Raw genomic sequence first — 23272 nt, forward strand, 5'->3', positions numbered from 1 at the left:
CCTTATGACTTTATGATTAGAAACCTGAGGTTATGAAACATTAATGTAAAATCGCAGTTTATAAAGTGAAAAATAAAATCCCGGCGTAACGTTTCATGAAGATCACAGGAATCGTTATATCAGCTTCATTAAACAAACAAGGTAAGGGTAATTAGGCTGTAAATTGAGTACAGTAGTTAAAAAAAGAGAAACTGTAATTAGGACGTGATGGCCACTTAAACAAAAATAAGGAAGTGTGGCTAACTGGTTGCCTTCTGTCTCCAGACTGAAAAGCAATTGATTTCTGCCTGAGGTGGAGCATCCCAACAAAGCCCTAACGTGGGAAGCTGTGTCAGGAGCGGCTCTGGGATGGGCACAGCTAGGAGATTCATTTTTGGGTCTGGAAAAAGAAAACAGACATTTAGAGCAACAAAATATGTGCAAACCTTGCCCAGAATACTGAATAAAAGCCTGGCTGGTGTCACGTCCACAGCTCACACTGGAAGACAGGATTTGGTGGAGGGGTGGAGAGGGCACCGTGTTCCTCATGTGTGGAGAATGGAGTGCTAGTGCTGGTGCTGCCAGCACAACAGGGCTGAGACACGTTGTAGCTGAGGCATGATGGAGCTGGGACACGACGGGGCTGAGACGTGCACGCAGTGCCCAGCTGGAATGAATTAAGCTGCAGCTCGAGGGCGTTTCTGGGGGAAGGTCTGCCAACAGATTGTACCTCCTTGAGCATGCAGCATAGGAAGTGCCAAATCCTGAAGAGCTGCCCCCTGCTAAGCCAATCTTCATTAACAAGAGCTGCAGGGGAAGGAAATCCTCCCAGCCGTGCTCAGGCTGCTGAGGGAGCGTGATGCTCTCGCTTGGCACAGGCAATGCAGCTGCACCAGAACGATCCCAAGCTTCTGGGGCAGCCCCAGCCCACAAATAACGTCCCGTGAGCTGTTCTTTAGAAATACAGATCACAATCCCAAATGTAGGCATCAGCTCTGCCCAAAGCACCCATAAAACACAGCTGTAAAAACACAGCTGAGGATGGAAAAGCATCACGTGTGGGGCACGGGTCCTCCCCAATGGATGTGGGTGCAAAGTTCACTGAGTCAGCAGAGAACCCGAGCTGCAGCAGACTTTGGCCCTCTCTCTGGGGCAGTGTGGTGAAGGGGCCGGGTCTGATGTGGGGGTGTGCGGGCTGCAGGGCCCCATGCCATCCCCAGCCCTGTACCCCCTCCCTGAGCAGATGGAGGTGGCCATGGCACTGGGCTGGAGCACCAGGAGGGATTCTCCGTCAGCTCTCTCTGCCTGAGGTGCAGCCTGGCTCTGTTCTCAGGCCAGGAACCAGCAGCAACCCCATGGGCAACAGGATCAGTGGGGATGCAGAGGTGGAGGAGAGTAACTGGTTCTGTGGGGAGCGAGGGCATGCAGCTGGAGGCAGGCAGCACTCAGACACAGCAGTGCTCACAACGGGAGGACCTCAGGGCTGCCAGGAGGGAAACAGCAGCACGGTGACTAATGAGGAATCTCCCCTGCCAGGTAAGGAGTGACTCACACCCATACCCTGGGGTTGCAGGTGCCAAAGCCAACACAGATATAGATGGCAAACAACGAACCTTGAGACAAGGCATAAAACAATGTGCTGAGTGGAAAGGTCATGATAGGGACTGACCAGAAATGTCATCGAGCCTGCTGCAGATAAGAGAAAGGAAAAAATGCTCTTATCGCAGTGAGAGGCAGCGAAGGGGCACTGAGCTCCAGCAGCACCTGCCCTGTGAGTGACATGCCAGCTGCTCCCTGTCCTCACAGCCCTTCCCCCTTGGTCAGTGCTTCTCAGTGCAGGAGGGGAAGGCCATCAGGTGGGCAGAATGGCTCCAACCTGCGAGCTCCCAGCAGAGCCCATTACAACAGTTCTACCACCCCAGTGCTAAAGGCTGAAAACGAGCTTTCCGTGGTGGCCATAACTGTCAACAGAGTGTTTGCATTGCATTGATTATCTCTGGAGAAAATGGGCACAGTGAGTGCACTGACCTTTATGGAGGAAGCACCCAGAACCCCCAGGCTTGCTGCTGCTGTGGCAGGACTCTGCCATCAGCATCAGGCCCAGCAAATCCAGGCACGCTGGGCCCAGGATGGTGGTAGATCATCTGCAGCTGCCCTCGTGTCACTGGTGAGGATGTGGCAAGAAGCAGCTACAGCCACTCAGCTGTGAAATGCAAATCTAATGTAACTATTTGCAATGGAAAGTGCTTCGCACTTTGAAAAATATGCTATTATTTGTGCCTTTTATTGGAGTGAGGGGGAGGGGGGGAATATATTCAGAAACAGTCTCTAGTGCGCGTTCACTTCCTTCTGCATCCAGAGTTACGGAGTTTATATTGAAATTTAGCAGCTGTGGGATCCGTGGCCCAATAGTGCCATCACCACTAAATCATCTCTTATTTAGCTAATGCCCTTCATCGCTCACACGCTGCTGCAAAAGCCACACGTAGAATAGAAAATGACCTGCCAGGCTGCCACCGTGCTGCTTCAGAAACTCCTCCTTTGCTCAGCTCCTGCAAAACGTGCCAGCCCTAATAACACAGCAGTGTGGGTATAGATACCCCAGGAGCAGTGGGCTGTATTCAGAAGCTTGTGGCTTACACCGGTGACAGTGGAGGCAGCAAGCAGCTCAGACACTTGGTGAGGAACATCCCAGCCCCAAACCTCCAACTGACACTAAAAATCAGGTGAATTGCCAAAGCAGAGTGGCAGGAAGGCTTATGCCAGGACAGTTTGTAGCAGGATGGCACCACATCTCAGCAGCAGCTGCAGCAGTGGCATCCAGAATGACACCCCCAGCCACTTTCCCCCCCCGGGGCTGCAGTCAGTGCCTTGCTCCAGAAAGCTGAAGATAGATGGTGGTGAACACAGCTTTCATCATTCAGAGAGATAACAAGAGGCAGAGATAAATCCTTCGTTAGGCTGCAAGGCTGGTGGGAGTGGTCTCACCTCCTGCTTCATTAAGCTTCTAGAAAGCCTCATCTGCCATCATTAAGTGCTGTGCTAATGGGGCTCGCTGGGTGGTTTTTCAGTGGTTTGACTCCAGGGGACGAGGGAAAACTTTTTCCAAGCAGTGCTTTAAGCCACAGCAGCCTTAGTCTGATATCAAAAAAACTGCCAACAGAGAGAAAAGCAACAATGGGGAGGAGGAACAGCAGTAGCAGTGGAGGGCACCTGGAGCAGGGCTGTCCCAGAGCCTTAATATGGGATCTGCCATGTTTCTGTTGTAGGGAAGGGAGTGCACGTACAGCAGGGAACTGTTGTGGAAGATTTGAATGTTCTCCAGTGCACACCAGAGCAAATCAGGAGAGCCCATGGGGATACAGCAGTAAAGCCTCAAAAAACAAAAGACAAAACAAAAAACAAAAAAAAACCCAAAGGAGCAACCAAAGAAAGAGTACCTCTCCCAGAAATACTCCTCCTGGGAGGGCAGGAGGCTGATCAGCAATAAAACCATCTGCAATCATTATTCTGAAAGCTGTCTACGGTTAATGAAGAGAGTAAGACTGGACTTGAGAAAATAACAAAATACCTTTTTCCTGTCTTAGTAAAAGCACTTGGAAGCACCAGGAGGTTCTTTATAGGGTGTGTAAATGTAACAGGAGGAGAGGCAGAATAAAGGGAGTTCAAAGGGTGTCTGTGAAAAGGAAAAAAACACTGCTATTGACAGAGCTTCCTGTTTTCTCACACTCAGCAACATTCTTGAAGCGAACTAGAGGAAACAACAACAACAGCACGAAGTTCTGAGACTGCTGTGACACCAAGGAGCACCTCCATACCCCAGGGCTCTGGAGCACCCTGGCTGCTCGAGGTGAGGAGGGGCTGCTCTGCAGCTCCAGGAAACCCAGCCGCAGTATCAGTGGAGCCAGGGACACGTGAACATGGAAGTGTGACAGCTTCACATGAACCCTTTAAAACATCATCTCTTCTTCATCTTCCGCTGTTCCCTTAAAAAAAAAAGAAAAAAGAAAATCAGAATGCATTACATTAGGTTACTAAATGAACAGAAAGCCCCAGGGCTTGGGAGCCTGGATGCTGCATTAGACAACTGCAGCAGCCCAGGCTGGCCAGCACCAGTCCTCAGCCCTCGGGCTCTGCTAATGAGCACAAACAGCAGGGCCAGGGCGTGCAGTGGGGCAGAGGTTCAGTGCTGGATGCCAACCCACACCCAGCACATCACTGGGACCTTCACCAGGCAGTGCAAGGTGGAGCTGAGCATCACTGCTGCAAGCACCACGCTACAGAAGCGTGTTTCTGCTTTAAAAAATCAGCATGCTGCAGGGAAGCCATCGGTTCAGCCCGCTGCTCCCGTTATGTTTCATGAAAGTCAGTCGCTGTATTGGATATTCATTCATTTTGGGCTAACTATCTTTTCCATTTCTGAACAGCTTCAATTTTCTTGATGTCTCCGGGAATGGTTTATGAGGAAATAGAGCCTTGAGGGTGGACAGACGGAGAAAAATCTCCCTTCTCACCAAATTGATCACTGTAATCCTTCATCTGCTCACTGTGCAGCCAGGCTGCTGGTACCAGCAGGCTGTGCCCACGGAGCAGCCCTGTGTGCTGCAGTGTAAAGGAGCTTCACCTCACTGCTGCTGAAGGGGAGAACAGATCTGGCTGTGCTCACTGCCCAATGTGCCACCAGCTGTAATGAAACTGCCAGCAATGAGATGCTGTGGGATCTCCAGCATTGGCAGCACACAAGGATGGGCTGAACAAGCAGCTGCCCGTGGTGGTTTGATGTGGATAATCCTGCCTCCAGGCAGGCAAACGGCTCTTCCAAGCTCTGCCTCCTTCCCATGTTCCTCCATGCAATGATGTTATTGTGAGAGCTTCCTCTCCCCAGCCCTGCAAGCACTGGGAATGCAGACACTTTGAGCTGGCCATGGATGCACCGGTGCTGAGAACTCCTGCCCTGCCCAGAGCTTACACCAACAAACACAGAGCACATGGGAGCATTCAGCCAGGCAAGGGGCAGAGCAGCAGCACAGGTGTGGGGCACCCCAGCTCTGTGCACCCCCACATGCAGCTGCTTGATTTATTTCTCACTGGTAATTTATGGAAATGGATTCTTTAAAAAAAAAAATTAAAATACTTTACTAATAGGCAGGCTGCTCTCTGGTGTCACACTGAGTAAATGAGCATTTGTGCCCAGTGGCGTGTTGTCCCAAAGCTGAACCCCCATAAAGGGCTTCAAAAATATCTATTAGCCAAGCTCATTAGTTTAAATGTCATTAAAATAAACTATATTTCTCCACACAAGGCTTTGATGGGCCCCAGAGCGAATGCTGCTCCCAGTGGCTACGGGTCAAACACTCATTTACTCGAAGGACTCTTTGCTCTGGAAGTAGAAAGGCTGTTACAATCAGTTTACACAACTGTCACAGTACAGAAATGGCTCTGTCCATGCCTCAGTGCTCAACTTAAAAGCGTAACACTGAATAAGAGAACACAGCACACGTGTTTGTTGTAAGAATCAACTGCAGAGCTGCCTTCAGGTTCTGTGGATGGCAGGAAAGGTCTGTACCTTGGCTGCACTGGGTTTTAGATTTATTCATTTATCCATTTGACCTGCTTATTCCACTTTAAGGTAACACATTAAGGTCAGTTTATTTTGGTGCAGCCTAATTTTTTTAAGTTTTTGGTTTCAGGTCCCCCCCTCCCATCAGTCAGGCTTAAAAAATGCTGTGCTACCATTCTATGCTGCATGAGCTCAAGCCAGTCTGAACCACAGGGACAGGACTGATGCATGCTCATCACAACCCGGGGCTGTACACCAGCACCCCACATATGAACATCTATGCAATAAAATCACAATTTCTGAGCAGCAGAGACAGAGCTGTGGGTTTATGTTTTCACACCAGTGAGAACACTGTTTCTCAATGTACTTCAGCAAAGCTCTGAGCAGCTGCATTTCTGCTTGAACATGGAGATAACAGGATGCTGGCATCACCAGGGAGCAGAGAACTCAGCCCTCACTCAGCCCCTGCCTGGGGCTGATAGAAGCAAATCTTTACTGTGAGGGTGATGAGACGCTGGAACAGGTTGCCCAGAGAGGCTGAGGATGCTGTGGATCCCCTGGAAGCATTCAAAACCAGGCTGGATGGGGCTGTGAGCCACCTGGTCTAGTGGGAGCCATCCCCATCTACAGCAGTGGGTTGGAACTACGTGATCTTAAAGGTCTCTCCCAACCGAAACCATTTTATGATTCTGCGATAGAAGGGAGAAGAGATCACAGCAGCTCTTGCACCTCTGGGTTGGTGCAGGAGCAGACGTTGCTAACAAACCATCACAGCACAGCAACCCACAGGGATTTCACAGCCATGCACTGCAGGCTGCCAACAGCCTGCAGCAACAGGAGCCAGCCAGGTGCTTGCTGTCTCTTCAAAGAAACCCTCTCAGCACCCAGCTGAGGTAGTTGTACACCCAGCAGGGCTGCCTCTCATTCATCTCTGGAGCAATTTGGGCACTGCTGCTCTCGGGGCACACCTCCACTGGGTGCACTGCCCTTGTGAGCAGCAGCACAGGGCAGCACTGAGGTTCCCTGTTCGGGCAGTGACGGATCGCAGGGAGGAGCACAGCAGTGATGGAGGACCTGTGCTAATCACACCAATTGATATAAATCACCGTGTCAGCAGCAGGCTGCGGGTTTACACCTCATTAAGCTTCCAAGTGCCAAATTAATCAACAGGCTTCAGCAGAACCGTTCTTAATTAATTGTTGTAGCAATGGGGAAACGCAACAGAGAAAGAGAACCAGAACTCGCAGTGAGCAGCACCACGATGCACACAGACTGAAAGCCCCTTGTCCAGTTCACCTTTCAGTGAGGAGCACCCAGCCACCCAACACTGACAGCCAACAGATGGGGTGCAGGAGGGACTGGAGACCTGCAAAATGCTTCCGTGAGATCCTCATTGAGGATCCTCATCTAAAAAGACACTCTGTGGCCCAAACATCCCCCCCAAGCACAATGTCCCTGCAGGCAGCTGTCCCCCAGCTCGCAGCACCAGAAAGCATCCTTCGTGCTGCAGGGCCCGGAGCCAAGAGCACAGCAACCCCTGCTCAGCTCAGCAGAGTACAACTGCTGCATTTTTGGGGTGGGTTAAACACATCCCACGTTCTGTGCACCTGCTCCTGCCTTGCCTCACACTGCTATTACAGCAGTGTAACATCTCCCCTGAGTTCACGTCTGCTCACCACATGGCTTGTAATTGCAGCGGTCAGTTCAGCACTCAAACCACATTTCCAGCGTTGAATGTCAGCAGGCACTTACGTCTTCCCGTGGCTGTCAGTCACTCAGCCCGCTCTCCTTGATCTACAAAACATCCACCAAACATTTCTATCACATCAGTGACAGCAGAGGCACCTGCAGCATCACCACCGCTGCAGCACCTCTGGTGTTCCCATCCTCAGAGCACGAGCAAGCAGCTTTCACCATCTTCTCATCACTATGAAATCCCAGCTGATCCAAAGGACTGGTCTGGTACTTGTTCTGCTTCTTCCTTGGATTTAAGGCACAAGTCAGAGGGTTAGCAATGCTGAGGGAATAGAAACACGCACCCAGCCCCAATTATCGACGGTCTGCTGCCCAAGCACTCCCACTGGTAGAGTTTGGTGGGCAGGAAGCACAGTGCTCCCCAGGGAGAAGCGAGCAGCAGCCAGCACAGCAAGAGCTGAGCAGCACTCAGGGCCATCACCTTGCAAGCAGGAGCTCCTCAGACTTTTCTTTTTAGCCCCTTGGAAAGACAAACTGATTCACACACACGCACGTTGCCTCTGCCACCCGCACAGCTCAGATGTTTGCTGGTGCCCAACCAGCTCTACAGTTAATGGGAAGAGCTCAACGTAGGACTTTTCATTAGGGTCATTAAGAGCACAGCGTTAAGGCTCCACGAGCCGATTTTGGCCATAGGAAACAGTTTCAAGGAACACATATCAGAGTAATTATTCATAACTCAAATCCCAAAGGAGCACAGCCTTATGGCATAACCACATTAGCATTGCTGTCTTCTGGAATAAAGCCTTCACTCAGCTGCCAGACAACTGTTTCACTCACCCTTACCCCAGCTCCCGACCCTCTGTGGCTGTGACTGGCAGAGCCCCACCACACTTTCTGCCCATCCCTGTGCCACAGCTGGGGGCAGAGAGGATGGCCAGGTGAGGGGGCAGCAGTGACAGAAGGATGGGCCAAAAACCCCACTGCCTCTCATGCTCTCAGTTACGTGACTACTTCTGACAACTTAATTCCTAAATTAATTACAGGGCTAAATCCTTCAGAGCAATCTGCCTGTCACAGCCGAGTTAGAACAGCACGCAGATGCAAGAGCAGTGCTGTGTGCAGCTGCCTGAGTGCAGCAGCACACCAAGAACTGGTGCAGGGAAGGACACATGCCAGGATTTGACCCTTGGCAGCCATTCCCCTTCCAGGCACGTCATTCCCACCACATTCCAATCCCTGAGCATCTCTCTCTCAGTGCTCAGTACCCCCAGCCAGGCTGACCCAGAGGATGCTGTGAGTTTCCTTCTCCAGCAGTAGGCTGCAGTCAGCAGGGGCCACGATCCTACTGATCCATCTGCAGTCCTGAGAGCGAGAAGGGAAAGCAGCCATGGAGATGTAAAGCTGCATGTCCAGAGCAGCAAGTAGACAGCAAGGAGAGCCCAGCCTGCACTCTGCTGAGCAGCATCCTCCTAAACCTGCACCACGGTGCTGCATCTGTCATGTGGAACATCACCGGAGCGGTTTCCCAGACCTAGAGGCTCTGACCTCGTCTGCTTTTACACTTCTCCGTTCTGATTTCCAAATTAATCATCTAATTCCAGGTAAGTGCTTTTAAATTCTGCTGAATGGGGCATGAATCTTGCTGAATGAGAGACACGGGTCTCGGTAGGGAAATAGATCCAGCACAGCTACGCTCCCCACTCTGTTTCAGGACTCCAATTGCAATTGCCTGCTCTAATTTAACAGGGAAGCCTCACTGCAGGGTAATTAGGCACACGAGGAGCTGCACAGAGCTGCTGTCAGCACCTGGCTGTGGGATTCTCCTTCCAGAGCACCTGCACCGGGTGGAAATTCCTCCCCTCCGCTCTGAGCCTCTCAGCAGCTCGCAGAGCAGATGGAGCCGTCTCCTCCTCCGAGGACCCCTGCTGCTACGCTGCAGTAATACGCGTAATTAGGCAAATCAATGGACAATGCAGCGTATTAGAGTAGGAGGAGTTACACCCAGGCAAAACACGAATCCCAATTTGTTGGCTGTAGGAAACGAGATGTTTCTGCCTAACTGCTGCCGAAAACCTCAGACGTGAAACAAAACGCGGTGACAGCCCCAGGGGGAAGGTCTGAATGGCCGGGTTCGGGGCACAGCAGCTCGTTCTCACCCTGATAAACAGCTGATTTCCACCGTAACATCTCACTACGCGCTGCACTGCCCGGCCCTCCCCACGCCCACAGCTGCAGGATGCACAGCTCCTGCTGCCAGGAGCTGCCACCGAGCTCCTGCTGAGCTGTCACCTGCCTGCGCTGCCGGTTGAGGGATGGGCCAGCTCCCCGCGCTCAGCTCGCGCTTCTCACCCGAGGTGCACTGCTTTTGTTCTCGTCCTCGAGCGCCCTACAAAGGCCGTGCTGAATCACGTTGTGGCTTTTGAACACGAGAAAGCATTTAAGAAAACGCAAACCAACATCACCGGATTTGCGACCTAAGTCAGGTCTCCGAATGCAGGGTTTGTGGAAACAGCATCATCACTTCTCCAAAAACACAGAAATGACGTGATTTATAGGCCTCCCAATACTACGGACCCAAACGCACGAGGTCTCCGTTTCGGAATCGCCCACAACCACAGGTACCACAGAAAGGAAACAAACAGATCCACAACACAACACCGAAACGCTTCGAGCCTTGTGCGAGCATCTGGCACATGGTAAAGGTAAGAATGCCTCCTACTGCTGAAATATTTCAAAGTTATGAGTTCACGTTGGCCGTTCACCGCTGTCACTGCGTAGCCCCTGGGAGGGGGACCGTGCCTGGATCACCACCAGGGATGACCGCAGCAACCGCACGTTTGTTTTGTTCTCTCACCTTATCTTTTCAGCTTCAGAGTGCATTCTTCCTTATCTTGGAGACAACGGCCTCCACGGAGAGCTCTGAGCAGCAGAGCTATTTATCTCTTTGACATGTGTTTCCTTGTTTGTTTTCTTCAGCCTTGAGACGAGCAGCTCAGCGCTGACAACGCGCCGTGCCAGCGGCACAGGGCTGCCCAGCCTGCCCGCTCCGGTGCTGGGAATTCCTTCCCTTGCCAAATTCATCACTCACTGCAGCAAAACCAATTCTAATCAATGCTTCCTTCTCACGATAAAGTCTCTACGAACTTTCTGTTAGAGCTGGCTGGAATGAAAATGAACAGATCAATTCCTGAAAGAAAAAAAAGAGGGCTGGATGGAATTAAGAGGTTGCAGCATCCTGTGGGTGACGTTGTCTCCACTGAAGAAAAGGAGAAAAAGTTACCTGATTGTTTCTGATATACCTGATTATTTCTGATATACACTTACTGCTTTAACACCAACGTTACTCATTCTCGAAGCACTGCAGTATCAAGCGTCCTGACTAACACCAGTGCATCTTCATGGCCTCAGATAGCTCCTGGGCATGAGGGACTCCCTGTCTGTGCCTACATCTATAAGATAAAGTTAACTGCTTATAGCAGAAAACAGGTTTCGCTCCCAGCTCCATTTGCTGTCTCCCAGAGTCCTCCATACACACGATCTCCCTTTCTCCAGCAAAACCCCATAGTTCCTCCACTCAGACTCAGCTCACATCCAACACTGCTTTCAGCAGGACTCCTGTCCAGACTTCTGCTCCCTTAGCTCTGACTACAAAACGGAGCAACAAATGCCTTAAAGAAAAGTACCACCTGTGCTGTAAATGAGCTTGAGTGAACTGTGGCAGGGCATAAAAATCAGAGAGAATTTTAAAACCAACGGAACCAACCACACAGCTGTTGAATCCTGCATTTATCAGCTGATTTTCAGCCTGGAAAACCTGCTTGGGAACAATTCCTACACACCCACCCAAATCACTTCACTATATAAACTCGACTCCTCCTTGGAGTTCACTCTTCCCATAACCTGCAGCATTGATGCAGGATGTTTTGTTTTCTTTCCAACGTTTGTGCTTCATGGATTCAGCAAGCCCCAGTTTTGGCTAAACAAGTAAACTTAGCTCCAGTTTTCTTTTAAAAGGTCTGTGTTCTTTTCAGAGAGGCAAAACTTCTTTCATACCAACGTTGCTCATCCTGGGCGTGCTGGATAACGCAGTCACACATGAAGATCTTCCCACTCCATATGGAAAAACCTTCCCACTTCACTACAACGATCACTTAAAATGCTCATAAAAGTGCTATCAATATATAAATCAACATCCATTATTGGCCCTGCAATCGCTGAAAGGAATTTCACGAAAGATAGAGCTGAACATCAAAAATGACCCCAAGTGGAGGTTAACTGGGCATGGAAATGGGTCTTAGGGGTGTGATACCACAAGACCAAGTGCAGAAATGCAGAGGAACAGCAGCAACAGAAGCAGAGAGAAGCACAGCGTGTTGCCAGCCTCCAATAACAGAGCAGACACCAATGTCTTTTTAAGAGAAAGAGCTCAGCCATGCACGGCCTCAATGGTGAGGGCAACAGCAAAGCTGTCTGTGAGTTAACATCACGTGTGTACCAAGTTCTCATCTGGAATCTATAACAGTGTCACACTGCACAGACACAGATATTCACACTGACATCACACAAACAGCTCACAAATGGCACTAAGAAATCAGACAGGCAGAGCAAACATTAACCCAACACGTTGTCTGCAGAGGTAGCCAGTCCCCAGAGTTAAGCAGGTCTGCTGGGAAAAGAATGCATTCAACAGCATGTCACAAAATGGGAGAAAGAAAAAAGAGCTGAAGACACAGGGTGGGGTAAAAATTGGTAGGCAACCTCTAACATGCATTTCTGAACTCAGCTCACACAGAACTCAGACTAGCTCAACTCTCTCCAGCCCACGTTCAACTGAAGGATGCTTTGGAGTTCACACGTGTAATGCAGCAAGAAGGAAGGTTACTTTCTTCTCTTTAAACACATTTTCTCCCCAGACGTACACCACATAATTGCAGCTACAGCACAGATTTTATTGCAAGCATTTAGAAGAATAAGTGCTCACTGACACGATGAGAAAGGTTCCTCCCCTGGGGAACAGAACATAGAGGCTGATTAAGCAACTGGTAGGTATTAAACATGAAAAATATTGGCTGATCAGGGTCACAGTTCCTACTGAAAAGGAGTCTGTCTGGGAAGACAACCGGCCTGCTGGTTTTCAGCACAAAACATACAGATTGAATGGATTATTTCAACATTTGAAAGACAAAAAGGAGCAAATGAGTCTGCCAAAGCTATTCAACAAACAAGTAAAGCTAGGTGTAGACACTGCTTTCAGTCCTGGACTCCAGAACACTGTGCCATGTTGTTTCATCATTCTGGTTAATATTACTTTGGTCATATTAACAGCATATACAGAAGAAACCATTACGACTTCTGCTCTTTAAAAAAGCAATAGTAAGGTGCACATGTGGAAATATTTCAAAACCAGCACAAAAGGATTACTGTCAGTCAAAAGCTGAAATAACTCACATGAAAACTGCAGAAATACAAGCCAAATGCAAACTTGAAGCACTCCTTTATTTTGCAAAAAAGTAGAATGTACATGATTTGTCAGAATTAATTACATTTTTAACATTATAACCATCAATATTTTTAAAATAGTTGGCTATGGAGTATTTCAATATGACAAAAATGTAGGAAAACATCAAACAAGTTTCTGCAAACATGAGAACATCATTCAAGTAAATCCCAACATGTAAAAATAACTAAAACACTACACATGACTTCAGTAGTATTTGATTACATCGTTCTATTACACAGCTTAACAAAAACTCTTTCTAGAAGTTCACTGAACTTCTACACTCCTGCATGTAGAGACCAATTCTCAGTCTTTGTGGCATTGAAAAATAAAAACAAAAAATTAACTGTGGGAGTACCATACAGCCATATCAATTCTTTTCAAAGAAATCTCGTCCTTCAAACTGTCAACACTAAGACAAAAAACACTAACTTCTCTCTGCATGTTAGGACAGCCCTGGGAAGACCTTGCTACAGCACTGTGCTGTGCTGCTAGTGGGTCACACCGTGCTCTAACACGGCCCCTTAGTCTTCATCTTCACTTGCACTGCCAAGAAAAAGCAGTGGATTTGTCTTTGAAGGCACCTCCAGGAAATCCCCCTTCCCAGCAGTAACCTTGGAAAACCTGCCAGGTTCAGACACATGGTTTTCTTCTTGTTCCCGTAAAGCAAAGCCACTTGCCCCAGCCAATCCTTCAGGTTGTTCTGAAAGTCTCATTGCAGTGTGCATTTGCTTTTCTAATTCTTCTATCAATTTTCCAGGAGCAGAAGTAGATTGCAAAGAAACCTTTGATTTTTCATCACTAACCTCAAACGTAGAAGCGTTTGTGCCTTGCCTTAATCCATTACAGTCAATAAGTGGAGCTGTCCTCTCTTCTTGAAGCATGCCTTGTAAAGAATTTATTTCCCCATCTCCAGCAGTTGAGGACTCTCGCTCATTTGAATCAGACCCTTCTGTCTCAGATGATGAAGTGCTGCTTGATTCTTCAGAGTCACTTGTCTCCAGCTCAGAGGATGGCAGCTGTTGCCTGGAAACCATGCCAGCAGCTGTTAACTTGCTCTCTTCTAGTACCAGCACTGCTGCTGCTTCCAGCTCTTCTAGCTCAAATCCTAAGTGGGATTTAGCAAGTGTGGTTTTCTGCAAGGATTCGGAAAGTGCAGCCAACTTCTTTGACCTTTAAGAAGAAGAACAAAGCGTATTATTTAACTTCACAAACACGATATTCCCATTTCACGTGAAGAACACAAGCCTTCAATGCTGGCTAGTCAGTTGTTCTGCAAACTGTCCACTTCAGTTATGACTGTAAAAATAGATGCTGCATGAAAAATATCACAGCTACGCATAATTACTGTTGTTGAGGGTAACTCTTCTCACAAAGCTAGGCCATATCCCACTGAAAGACCTTGGAGATTTTCAGAAAACAAACCACTGATGTTCCAGCAACACACAGTAAGGGAAACAAGTGCACCTCTGTGGGTTTGTTTTCATCCTTCCAGTGCTGAACTTTTACTGTTAATGCTCCTGGAACTTTCTGATGCCTCCAACTGTCTCCTAGTTTTGTACTGGTTACATATTTAACAGCCTCACAACTCTTTTACAGGTTATTTGAAATCAGATCCAATCTCCCCTCCAAAACACACCATCTTTTTTAGCATCTATTAGAAATATACATTCAAAAAAGGCACGTGATTTCATTTAGTTTGAGTTACATGCATTTACTAGCACAGAAAACACAATGGTTAAAAAAAATGAATCGGAATATATCGACGTATTGCACACCTGTATTCCAGGTCTCCCAGAACTGAAGAACCTGCATCAAAAAGCTGGAGAAGCTATCCTGCAGCTACACTCCTCATCCTACACTTCCCAGCCCTTGTGTCTGTGCCACCTTCTCTCCACAGCCACCTCAGTGCATCTGCAGTGCCACGAGATGCTCGGCACGCCGGCTGCACACTGTGCTTACCCTTTGTCTTCCAGCTGAAAGCTCCATTCCCTCAAGTGTTCTGAGGTCAGCTCCTGCTTTACCAGGAAAGCCCATCACAGACTTATAAACAGAGAGAACAAAAAGCATAAGAATGCCTCAAAATGGGAAGGCAGACAGGGGGGAAAGCAGTTATACAGTCCCAAGCACACATCCTGTTCCTTGTTGCGGGGTTCAGCCTTGGACTATTAATCAACTTTTCACCACTTCCTGCAACAGCAGGTCTACTATAAATCCTGCAGTAACCGACTGGGTTTCATTTCCTCTGCCAAAACCTGCTAACCTGCAAGGCATGACACACTGACACCAGAGCAAGTAGCTGATAATGTAATACATGACTCCTGCGAGGCAGGAGTTAAAGCACTCGTTCTCTCAGCTGAATGATTTTAAAGATCTTTATATTCTATTTCCCAGGGGGGATAATTACTCAGTATAACATACTCTTTTTTTTTTTCTTTTTTTCCCCCCTCCTAAAGGAATTGTATTTAAAAGTGGGGGAAGGGAAATGTAATGCAGCTTCTTACCAGTTTTACAGAGTGAAGCATTTAAAAGCCCAACTTGGAATACAGTCATTAACTTTCCTCAGATCAACTGACTATGGAAATTGTTTACCAGAGGCAACTGAAGCACCAGAAAACTATTTTTTTTTTCTTTCTAACTCTAAAGCTAAAAACTAAACCACAAATCAAAGCAATCTCCAAAATAAACACTGGTCCCAGATTCTTCAGGAGTATCTGGCTTGCTGGGAAATCTGCTTCCTGAACTCACTGGTGAGAAGCTGGTACATGCCTTCAGTCCCCCAAGTTCACATCCCTCACCAAAAACACTTTTCTTCTTTGCTTTTGAAACTGGTTCCCCACCTCCTTCCAACTCCACGTGTGTGCACATCCCCTCCCACTGTAAGTGCTGTTCATTATATGAGGGTGCAATGTCTTCCACTGCCCTACAACCTGTCATACTCTTGTGGACAGCCAGACTCCACAACCTAAATGTGCACTCTGACAGAATATCGTTCTGTACACCTCTTTCACACGCAGCTCCTTTTAATTTTATGGTCACTCATGAGCAACTGCATGCACAATTTCCTCTGGTGATGCACCTTCAGCTCCAGCCACCTGTTTTACATCTGCTGTTATAGACAGACAACCCATTTTTCAAGTTCTGTTTATCCACTCATCTCTTCTATCACATCTGTCACTTTATTTCCTGAAGTGCATGATGCATACATAAAGTTTCCACTATTCTAATACTTCATAGATGTGCTTCCTCTGAGATATTCAGGCCTTGAAATCACTTCCTTAGCATTCCCTCCTCCTCTTCACTGTTCTCTTCCAACGCCATTAACACCTTAGATATAGAATCATGCCACAGAAAGGAGTCAACTATTAAGGAGATGCATGGCATTGTGTAAGTTTTTACACTAATAACGTGCTCCACATTACTAATGACAAGAGGTGGGAAGAAGATGCCATGCCTGACTCAACACGTTGGTTTACTACAATTAGATGCAGTGCTGACTGACAGAAGAACAGCCTGCCTATGCTGCAAGTTTTTGAGCACTGTATACTCAAGTGCATTTCCATCCATGAATTCAAAGAGAATGAATGAGAACGCTGGTGCCTGACAGCAGCACACAAACACTGGTCTCACTGGACAGCATCAAGCTGCAAAAGGCATTTTTCCTCTGAATAGCTCAGCGTACCTCCTAATTGATCAAAACAGACTACAAAATAATGGTAACTGACTGGCAAAAAGGCTGTGGCTTCAAGATTCACATGTACTCCTTTTTCTCAAAAGCTAGGCTAGAACCACAGGGAGAAGAACACGCTTTTCATCTTTACAAAGGATTATCAGAAGATGCCATTGTTTGAACAGCCTGCTCTGCCCTCCTAACAGCAACAGCACGAACACACACTCTGCCTGAATGAGTAAATGCCTGCAAAAGGCCAACAACTCCATCTGTCCTCCTGATATCTACAACTGCTTTGCTTCAGTTCTCACAGCTGTGTCCCACGGTGACAGCCAGCACCACACAGAAGGTCACAGAGCACGTTTCAGGACTGAGCAAGGGTGCAGACTGCATGCAGACCTACACAACCTCCTCCTACTGCACCGACACGCCAGAAGTCACATCATGCCACGCAGAATAGGAGTCTTCTGAGCACTCATTAAAAACCTAGAATGTTATTTTCACAGAACCTTGGTACGGTTTGAGATGGAAGTGATCTTGAAGACCATCCAGTTCCAATCCATCACCACGGACTGGACGCTGTGATCTCCAGAGGTCCCCTTCCAACCCCTACAATTCTGTGGTTCTGTAACTAATTACAGTTCGCATGCATCAGTTCCTCTCGATTAAAGGCAATTAACTAATTTCAAGGAAAACTCAGTTTCAAGAGTCCATTACACACGAGCCTTAAGAAAAAGGTGATATTACTTTCTGGACAAAAACAAGGCAAAAAGCATGGAAATCAGAGCATGGAAATGCTTCTGAGGGGTACTCTGGTTCTGAGCTGATGATTTCCTTGGCTGAAAAGCAAGCAACAATTCAGGAAACAAAAATGAGGCATCAGAAATGAGATATCATGTACTAGAGACTTGCTGTAAACAAGTCCTGCTGTTTCCAAAGTCTTTGGAGTACCATTTTAGAGATTAAACAGCAAATACTTTAATTTTTCAAGTGTGATTAATGGAATTGCATGATTACTTTAAGACACACTCATTCAGTATGTGCATTTGTGCTAATGATATCTTATTATTATGGTAATAGTGTTCTCACATAAACCTGCCTAGTAGGCTCTAAAGGTGCCACACAAGGTAATTATTAGTTATCAAGATGTCAGTTGCTTAAGGAAAATGTTTAATTACAGGTTAAACTGATCAGATGCATGTTATGTTTAATGCACAGCTTTGAGGAACAGGTAACAAGGCATCTCGGGCTGCTGAGTCTGAAATTAAGATTTCAGGACCAAGGTGCTGTAAGATCCTGGTCCGGGAAGCAGAAGTTTCTCAATGTGGAAGAAGAAGAAAAAAAAAAACAGTTTCACACATCTCAGATTGAAAACCAGGAACAATTGTGTGAAAAGAACAAAGTATCAGAAGAGATTTTGCAGGGAGGTTCAACATCAGCTGGAAGGAAAGCCAACCTTTGGAAGTCACCTGGCCACAGAAGGGTGAGAATAAACACAGCACATGGGGACACATCCAGACAAAACCGTCTACTTTTCCTCATGTGTTATAGTAAAACTATGTAATTATGCTTCTGTATAGCTTCAGTGAGAAACAGCACAAAAAGAAAGGGTTTAAAGGAAGTTAATGGGTCTGGTCTTTCCATCTGCCTTGCATCCAAATCTCTTGCCTTAGTAGTTCAGTTATATTAAAAAAGGAAATAAATAATCAAACAAAACCCAGAAAACTTGAATATATGAAAACCAGCACTCCACATTCATTCTGTATGATGTATGGAACTGCATAGTTGATCATGGCATGCGAGTTGCATAATGAAAATACTGCGCAAAGTATTTGCAAACATGGCAGTAAACAGCCAATTGCCCTGACAGCCTTTAAGAACTGGAGCCAGTAACATCTCACTATGGACCCAGAGTATTTCCTTGTAGCAGTACAAGCTTAGCCTGCTCCTGTTTTTGTCAACAGCAGATTATTTCTACTGAATCTCGCGTGGCTTTGTGCTTACAGATGTATACAAACATCAAGTTTTCTGAACTCTGTGGTATAAATGAGGTGTAACAGATAGCAAAGCACAACTGCAATGCAATAGAATTTTGCCCATCTACTATTGCTCAACTGCAATCGAGTCAGTGTTACAGAGCACAAGAGCTGTCATGGCAGACTGAACTGTTCATGCCCAAGTACAACACAAAAGCAACAACGCATGAGAACCTATATATCAAAGACATTGACAGCAGCTTTGGTTACCAGCCTGGTGCTTGCATGCAACCTAACTGGTCTTGGAACCAAGATTTATAGCTGACGTCTTGTTATATGATGCTGTTCCAGTGTGGTTAGGGCCTATTAATTGTGTTACAATGGGAATCAGTCCTCCATGCTAGCAATGCTAACTTGGCTCTACAGAGCTGACAAGCCCTGTTTTACATGTAAAACGCTTTACATTAATTATCTTTAAGCCTTACAGGCAAGATAAACAAATCTGAAAGAAACAGTAGATACTTCAAGTGCAGACTTGCCTTTGTAGTGCTCTAAGTTCCACCAAGGAAGAAAATGGGTCCATTGCTAAGCAGCCTCCCCTGGTAGGTCAACAATTCCTTCAGATGCATTCAAACACAAACCAGCATCACAGTGTGCCAGTGGGCAGGGCTGACACACACACACACAGCAGTTGTAACTTACCTCCAGCCAGCAGAGGCTCTGGACATGTCAGATTCATCTCACAGCAAAGCCACTGCATTAAGCTAAAGCCTTTCTTTCTGTCTGTTGGATCATGCAGTACTCCCAGCTGTCCAAATATTATATGATTACTGCATGAGAAGTTACCCAGTTTAAGGAGAAAGCATCCAATCTACGTTTAAACTACCTTTCTCAGTGAGGCCTGGCAAAATTCAGACTTAGGAGAGGAAGTTTCACACACACCCATTTTCTCAAATAAAACAGGTTAGATAACAAGCAGTACAACCAGCCCAGAGTACAACCACTTTAAATGTGTTCCAAATTACATACCCAGCAGCATTAATTACAACTTCCCACAACTACTTCTTAGCTAGAGGCATTGTAAGAATTAAAACAATTCTGGAATTAATACTATCTCGAGCATCACCAGATACTATCCCAAAGCAGAGTCTCAGCAGCTCAGATGAAGAGAGTGTGGAAGTGTGTGCAAGACACTAGTTAAACTGCAAGGGATAACAGAATCATCCACCTTGCCACAAGACTGGGCAAGGACAGGTTGCAATATGACATCACTGGTGCTGCTGCATGGACCATCACTGGCAGCCAACAAGGCGAAGCATCCCTCCACACCTAAATATTATAGATTGGTTCTTTCTAGCTGTTTGAAATTGCTTTTCAATTAATATGATACAGAAATGAAGGACAATTTGATTTTAATAAAATATTCAAGACATGAAAAAGGCTACATTTGATCAACTCTGACTGTAAAACACAGAAGGAATAACAGGAATGCCATTGGTTGCAGAAGACAATGTCATGAATGTAGAAACATCTGGGTCCACAGGCTAAATGGTCACTAATAAACACTAAATAACAAAAAAATCCTCCAGTTCAGGAAAATAATCCTTACAAATGGACATTTAGTAGCCATCATAAACTCATCACACTAAACACACCATTCATTTACCCAGACTACTACAGTCATGGGTTAGGAAAGAAAAGCTTTGGCATCTGCACAGAGATAGAAGTCTCTGATTCAATTACACCCTTTAGTGTGGCTTTTTTTTTTTAATATGAGATGCAATATTTCACCACATTTTATTCCCCTTTCAAGGTCATTCTTAATGAGTGCTTCACTATTCAAGGACTTCTAACCACAGAGAAAACAGTTTTGAAAATGCAAGCTCAGAGTTAGCCCTGCAATGCTTAGTAGACTTCTCACAAGGTTTATCTGCTGGAAGTGACACCCCCTCCTCCAAATCAAGCTCTGAAAGTAAGCCATGGCAGAGACTGTAGTCTTGGTACAGTTTAAACAGTGACAAACACTTTGCCTGTCTGCAAACACTGCTGCATTACATACTCTTTTACTCCAATTTCCTGCAAGATTAGGGAGCTACTCACAGATTTTATTTTGTCCAGTTCTGGGAACACAACCAGTCTCAACAGTGAAGCATGGCTAAAACTTAACGAAGCAGAACAACACTACCCTCAAGTCTGAGGTATGAAGTGGAAAAGAAAATACACCCATTAACTGACGCAAAGGGCAACTCCTCCTTGGAAAGAAGCATGTTCATTCAGAAGAATACAGACAATGTTTTATCCTTGCTCCACGCACAGACAATACCACAGGTCCCTAATGAGCAGAAAAATCTGGAAATCAAACATTTTCCATTCCCTCCTACAAGAAGTGGAGGGTAAATCAACAGAATTCCTTAAACAGAAAAACATTTACAGAACAGGTAACATCTACTGATAAATCACTGTTTCCAGATTGTTGAAACAAACCATCTGAAAGTCAGTCCATCAGAATCCTACCTGCCTCGTGAGATCTGAACAATCACAGCAAAGGTAGCACCATGAACAGCCAGTGAGATAACACCAGCAGTTCCACCTACTTACTTTATTATACATTTTTATAGTGAGAGGCAGAACCAATAAATAACCCCATTAAAATCTCATTAGCTCTGATCAATGAGTACCAAATGTAACGTAGGAACAAAGCTGAACGTAATGTGTTTGTGAACGAGAAACAGAACAATTTTCTTCAGGACTCAGCTAAGAAATTGACCTAAACTTTAACTAATCTTACACATTATCTGCACCAAAAGAAAGACAGATGAGTGTAAACACAACACATTTGTTCATGTGATGTAGTACTAGATTAATCACTGCCTGCGTGGGGAATAAACAGACTCCAGAACACAGAGCTATGAACAACTTAGTTTCTAAATTCCTTTATGAAAAACCAAGGGCTTAAAACAACGTGTCCAGTCTATTCAGGATATTTTATGCAACTGCATATTAAGATTAATTCTTTCTCAATTTCTCAAGATAATAGATTCTGATTTTTAGCCTAAATAAATTGGGTCTACACAGACGATCTCTTCACTTAGTGATAATGACTTCCCTTATAATAACTTTCAGAAGTAATAGGCAACTTCAATCCAATTTGAGAGAGATGATGAGTTGAAAAAGATCCTTAAATTCCTACATCCTTGATGAAAATATTCAGAGGTAGATTTGAAATAATCACTCCTGTGAGAAAAAGGCAGGGAGAACACAGCTACACGTGTACTGGCTTGAGGGACCACAGCATGGCTGTATCAGTGCTTACACCAGCTACTGTACGTGCTGCCACCTGCACGATGGAAGCCTTGAAGAACAAGAAGAAACCAGGGCACAAAGGCTGGGTTTGTTGCACAAAGGTTACAGACCCATTTTCCCCTTCTTCTCTTGTAGACATCAAAGTGGGGACTGGAAAAGCATTCACTGCACACCAAATCTGTACCTTAAACACAGGAAAACCACACCATACAATGGGAGCACTGAGTTCAAGACGTAGTCTGGAAAATACATCTCTCCACACAAGAGGGAACGGCTAAAGGAAACCCACCATGGGTCTTCAGGTAGCACACAGCAGTCCTGAGCACAAAGCAATGGCTGATGTGGAGGAATCTAATGGGCTTAAGGGAAATATAAAATGCTTTCATCTTGAAATTCTGCATTTCAAAGGGCACTGCATGAATTTGGGAGCTAAGAGTGAAATGCTGCAATCCAACTCACAGCCTTGTAAACACGAGCTGCTATCTACATAGCTTAAAGTACTACAGACCCTTAAATATAAATCAAACTTAAAGCACTGCACCATCATTTCAATTTAAGTGACTTCTTGTTAATAAATCTGAGTATTTTAAGTGACTTTCTCTCCATTTTTTTTCCTGAAATTCCACAGCACTTCTTCTGTAATGAATCTAAATACTGTATGAGCTGAATTTCACATTTATAAATATTTTAAACAAAGATGAAGCTTTCCAGTATAATATTTTACTTTAATTACTTGGTCTTTTTGGTTAGCTGCAACTAAGCACATCACATCATGAAAGAAATCAAGTACAGCTCAGTTACCTATATATTATTATCATAATATTCATAAGAAAAAACAAACTTGTAATTAATACTGGACTACAAAAAGGAATCAATGTTTATATTTTAAGAATATTTAGTTGAGTTTAGAAACAGATCACTGTTGCCAAAATAACTTCAGTGAGTTGCAACAAGCCTAAATATCTAACAATGGCACAGCTTCCAAAGTTCTATACGATAAATAAAATAAGAGGTGAACATAACTCACCACAAAACAGATGCAGGAAAGGAACAGATTGTGAACTGTGGTGGCAAACACTGACTGTATTACAGAAATGGAACGCCAGCACTCACTCTGCATTAACCTCATCTTGCTCTTAAATATCTCAACTGCCATTACACGTAACTTAAGTCTTTACCACCTCCTCTCATGATCTAGGATCTTGCACTCCTAGCACTGTAAATCATACAGTTTGTACTATAACGTGGTAATCAAAGATGGTCACAAAAAGCAGTGCAGAAGACATCAGAATAATGCTAGTGGAGTCACGCACTAGAAAAGCAATGGAAACAATAATAACAGACTTAAAGGCACTGTTAAGAATACATCCTAGTGTATCAAATCCTAGTGAGATAGGTCAGCATTCTGACTGACACCCACAGCACTCTAATGGCAACCACCACCTGCAGCCAACCCAGACACAGACTGCTGTCAACACACACGATCTCAACACAGAAATTCACCAGACCTGAGCACCTTCCTGGAAGGATAGCACACATCTGCAGGGGCCCAAACTAACCAGCCTGCTCCTGCCTCCTCCCCGTCGTCC

At 45.7% G+C, this 23272-nt stretch overlaps 1 protein-coding gene across 1 annotated transcript in view; it reads right to left on the bottom strand.

Moving 5' to 3' along the window:
• Positions 1–12733: 12733 nt before the first annotated feature.
• Positions 12734–23272, bottom strand: part of SHQ1 (SHQ1, H/ACA ribonucleoprotein assembly factor) — a 36111-nt gene continuing 25572 nt past the window's right edge. The window contains exon 11 of the mRNA XM_065749888.1: positions 12734–13907. Coding sequence (XP_065605960.1) covers positions 13259–13907 — 649 coding nt within the window. The 3' untranslated portion in view covers positions 12734–13258. The remainder of the gene's footprint in view (positions 13908–23272) is intronic.

The sequence above is a fragment of the Cyrtonyx montezumae genome, unplaced genomic scaffold, assembly GCF_038088225.1.
Source record: "Cyrtonyx montezumae isolate F1298 unplaced genomic scaffold, pur_monq_1.0 scaffold_6, whole genome shotgun sequence".
Lineage (NCBI taxonomy): Eukaryota > Metazoa > Chordata > Aves > Galliformes > Odontophoridae > Cyrtonyx > Cyrtonyx montezumae.